The sequence below is a fragment of the Glycine max genome, chromosome 2 (genome assembly GCF_000004515.6).
Source record: "Glycine max cultivar Williams 82 chromosome 2, Glycine_max_v4.0, whole genome shotgun sequence".
NCBI classification, from domain to species: domain Eukaryota; kingdom Viridiplantae; phylum Streptophyta; class Magnoliopsida; order Fabales; family Fabaceae; genus Glycine; species Glycine max.
The window spans coordinates 41,298,088-41,301,798 of NC_016089.4; the positions used below are offsets into that span (position 1 = coordinate 41,298,088).

The 3,711-nt window shown below is 31.6% G+C and overlaps 1 protein-coding gene across 1 annotated transcript; it reads right to left on the reverse strand.

Moving 5' to 3' along the window:
* Nucleotides 1–2,238: 2,238 nt before the first annotated feature.
* LOC100305666 (uncharacterized) lies at nucleotides 2,239–3,711 on the reverse strand. Its single transcript, NM_001248050.2, is given in 2 exon segments — nucleotides 2,239–2,847; nucleotides 3,485–3,711. Coding segments are annotated over 2 exon segments (615 nt in total). The 5' UTR covers nucleotides 3,651–3,711; the 3' UTR covers nucleotides 2,239–2,398.

Below are 3,711 nucleotides of genomic sequence, written 5' to 3' on the forward strand. Positions count from 1 at the left end.
AGGAAGACAAAAGAATAAATAGAAAAGGTTAAAAAATTGAATTCAGCGCTTTAGAAAAAGCTATTTGAAGTATTATGTAAAAAATTATTAAAAAAATATTTATCAGTCAAATAAATTTTTTAACTAATAAAAAAAATAAAAATTAACTAAAATATCTGATTGTTAAATTATATAATTTTAGAAATGCTTAATTGATATTAATTTTTTGTGTTCAATATTGTGATAATAAGATTTAAACCTAACACTTCATTTATATTATCTAAAACCGCTTACACTATGTCTTGGTATTATTTTTAATATGTTAAACATGATGATATAAATATGTGAATGTCAAATAATTTCAAAGATCCTTCACAATGGATGAAAGATGGAAGGCTTATTGACAAAAACAAGAGCTAAAAGAAGGAAAAAGGATTTTGATAGTTTAATCATGAACGTGAAAGCTAAATATGACTTAGCTAAATTAGAGTTTAATTGAAGAATTGTCTATCTCATTTCTACAACTTGACTTGAAGATAAATTCAACAAATTTAAAGAGCAAAACAAACTCAATAAATTGAGTATAGTCTCAACATACTTCTCTAAAAGAAAGTTACAAATAAAGAAAACCAATTCCTGCGCTGTGGTCTCGGCAATATGGAAAGAAGTGAACTCATGGAGTGCAGATGGCTTTGCTACGGTACTCCCTCTGTCTATTCATGATTTATTTTGGCAAAATACAAGCATGGGTTCAACTAGATCAAATAATGTTTGGTGGCTGACTATTTGGTGTTCGGTGTTTTTTTGTGTGTGGAGGAAAAGGAATGCCATCATGCATCTTTAAACAAGAACAGTTTGATTGATGATATTATCTTCACGGTGTGGTCATGACTCACTCAACATGTTTCCTCGTTCAAGTTCTCTTATGTACAATGGACGAGCAACATTAGCACATGCCTAAATGGGCCATCAACTTAATTCCCTGGCTTGTAGGAATGATCACGTGGGATTCATATTTGTTTCTGCTAAGTTAATTAGCTATGCATGATTTTTGCAGCAAGTATGGTTTACTCCTTAGGTGTAGGCATTTGGCTGGTATGTATTGTTTTACTGTTCCTGTTTGTAACTTACTCCAGCTGATGGATCTGATTTGTGGGTTTATCTAGTATTTATAGCGGGTTGTTATAAATACTCTATAACCCTTGCTGTTATCAGATCTTGCACTGTTCTCTTGTATTCATTCGGGTATTAATATATTTTCTTTGCCGATGAAAAAAAGTAAACCTATTCCTAATATCAAATTCTTCAAGATGATACATTTCGTTTCTGTCTTCGTGTCATTTGACCTCATAGCTTTGACTCTTTCAAAATTTAAGTTTGAGTTTTTCTTTGTTTCAATCCTATTATAAATTTTTTTGTAATCCAGTTTCTTCAATCTGCGTTCATCTTGTTTATTTCTTGTGTCATTCTATTTTGTTTCTTTCATGGTTGTTTATTTCTTTTTGTAATTTCTTGTTGTTCATTTGTGTCTTTTCATTACATGTCATTTTCTTTGTGTCAACAACATATGGCTAGTTGAATTTTGAGTTCTATTCGAAAAGAAACAAAGAAATTTGTACAAAAAAAATAAATTAAAAAAGTTGTAAGAAAAACTAAGAGGATTCAAGAGTTCATCAGCAACATATTCACTAGTTGTTGTTTGTGAATTGAAAGAAATCTATGTTTTCTTTGTTAAATATGATCTTATGATGTTTTTATTCATTATCTTTTTTTTTTGGTGTGTTTATTATCCATCTTGTTATATTTCTTGTTGGTTTTTTGTTCTTTAAATTTTAAGTCACTCGATAATTTTTTTTGTTGTCTTGAAAAGAATAATTGATAAAGTTCTTTCTTAAAAATAATTATTGATGAAGTTATCTTTTAAGAGTTTATAAGAAAAAAATTGAATGATAAAAGGAAAGAGTGATAAGACCATGATTGGAGAAGGCCAAATTGTCCGACAAACACAGGTGATCATAATTAAAATATGCATGGAAATAAAGATTTATTGGTAGTAAGTAAAGTATTGGATATGCAAAGAGGAGAATGGAGTTCAAAGAGGAGATATCTTTCATATGTGGAGATCCTAGACCTTGCTTAATAAATCAATTTTATTTTTCATAGAACTAGTGACTTTTCTGATTGATGTCACGTGGATGTCAGGATTTATAATCATTTTAAACTTTAAATTACCTTAGTTATACACTATATGAGTTATGATGAACAATAACATGGGAGCAACATGTATTAAATAAATATCACTCATAGTACTCATAGCAAAAATCTGAATTGATCAATTGAATCAAAGAAGAAAACAGAATAAAATTGAAAACCAAAGAAACCCCGAAATTAAGCACCTATGTCCTGACTCCTCTCAAGTTCACATCATAAGCAACAAGTATGAGATCCAAGAAACAACAAACATAGCAACAATCGGTGAGCCGCCAATTGCTGATGACGTATAAGAAGATGTAGTAGTAGTGGAGGTTTCAGTTGAAGGGGTGGTGGATGTTGAAGTTTTAGGATTGGTGGTGGAGGTAGGAGTAGTGGGTGTGTCTTTGGCATCATCAGATTCTGAAGGTGATTCCTTTGCAGGTGAAGGTGCTGCAGCAGAAGCAGAGGCATTTTTAGCCTTTACCTTAACAGCAAGCTTCATGCCACCGTCACAATGGCCAGGAGCAGCACACATGAAGTAGTGAGTGCCGGCGGTCTTGAGGGTGATTGTGGTGGCGCCGCTGCTGTCTGTGCTCAGTGAATTGCCCATTGTGCAACTCTTGTAATCGCTTTCTTTTACTTCGTCCACCGTGTGACCAGTCCCATAATTGAAAACTGTCACACATGAATATTTAATGAGGTGCATGTTTGGAATGATATTCTTTTTATACGTAAGAATTAAATGAGAGCAACATATCTTATTTAATTAAGATAAACCAAACCAATTTTTAGATGATGCTAAAATTATCTATATATGTGGATAATAAAGTATGGAATTGTTTTCTACACTTTACATAGAGTAATTTCAAGTTGTTTTTTGCACTTTACATAGAGCAATTTCAAAATTAGTTGTTTTTAACGCACGATATTTTTTACTTTAGAGTCAAAAACTAATATGTTGTATTCATTTAAAGGATTAAAATCTTCTAACATTATTTCATACGATGTGATGTTAGTAAAATCAATTATTTTATTCATATTTTTCTTTCATAATTGATGAATTTCATCCCTAAGCCAAAAATGATAAGTTCCATTAAGAGAGACAAAATTCACCTATTATTAAAAATACATAGAACAACATCTCATTGTTTTCAAATTATAAAAACTAAAACTGATTTTAACTCAAATTAAAAAAAAAAAACTCAAAACATATTTAATTTTTTTAATGATCATGTGTGTAATCAAATGATATTTAGAAGAATCAAATCTCCTCATGGGAGCATTTTGTGCAAGAAACAAAAAAGGATCTTACCAAGACTATCACCAACTTTAAATTTCAAGCCACTAGCCCATGTGCTGTAATCAACACCGAGTGCCCAACCTGAGGTGTCTCCCACCGTGTGGGTAGCTGCACCTGTCGGCAGGGCCATGTTCATTGCTAAACATAGACCCAAAATTAAAGCAACAGAAATTGCCATTTAGTGTGAGTGTGCGTGGAAAGAAAGAAGGGAAACAAACTACAGAGGGCACTCTTAAATT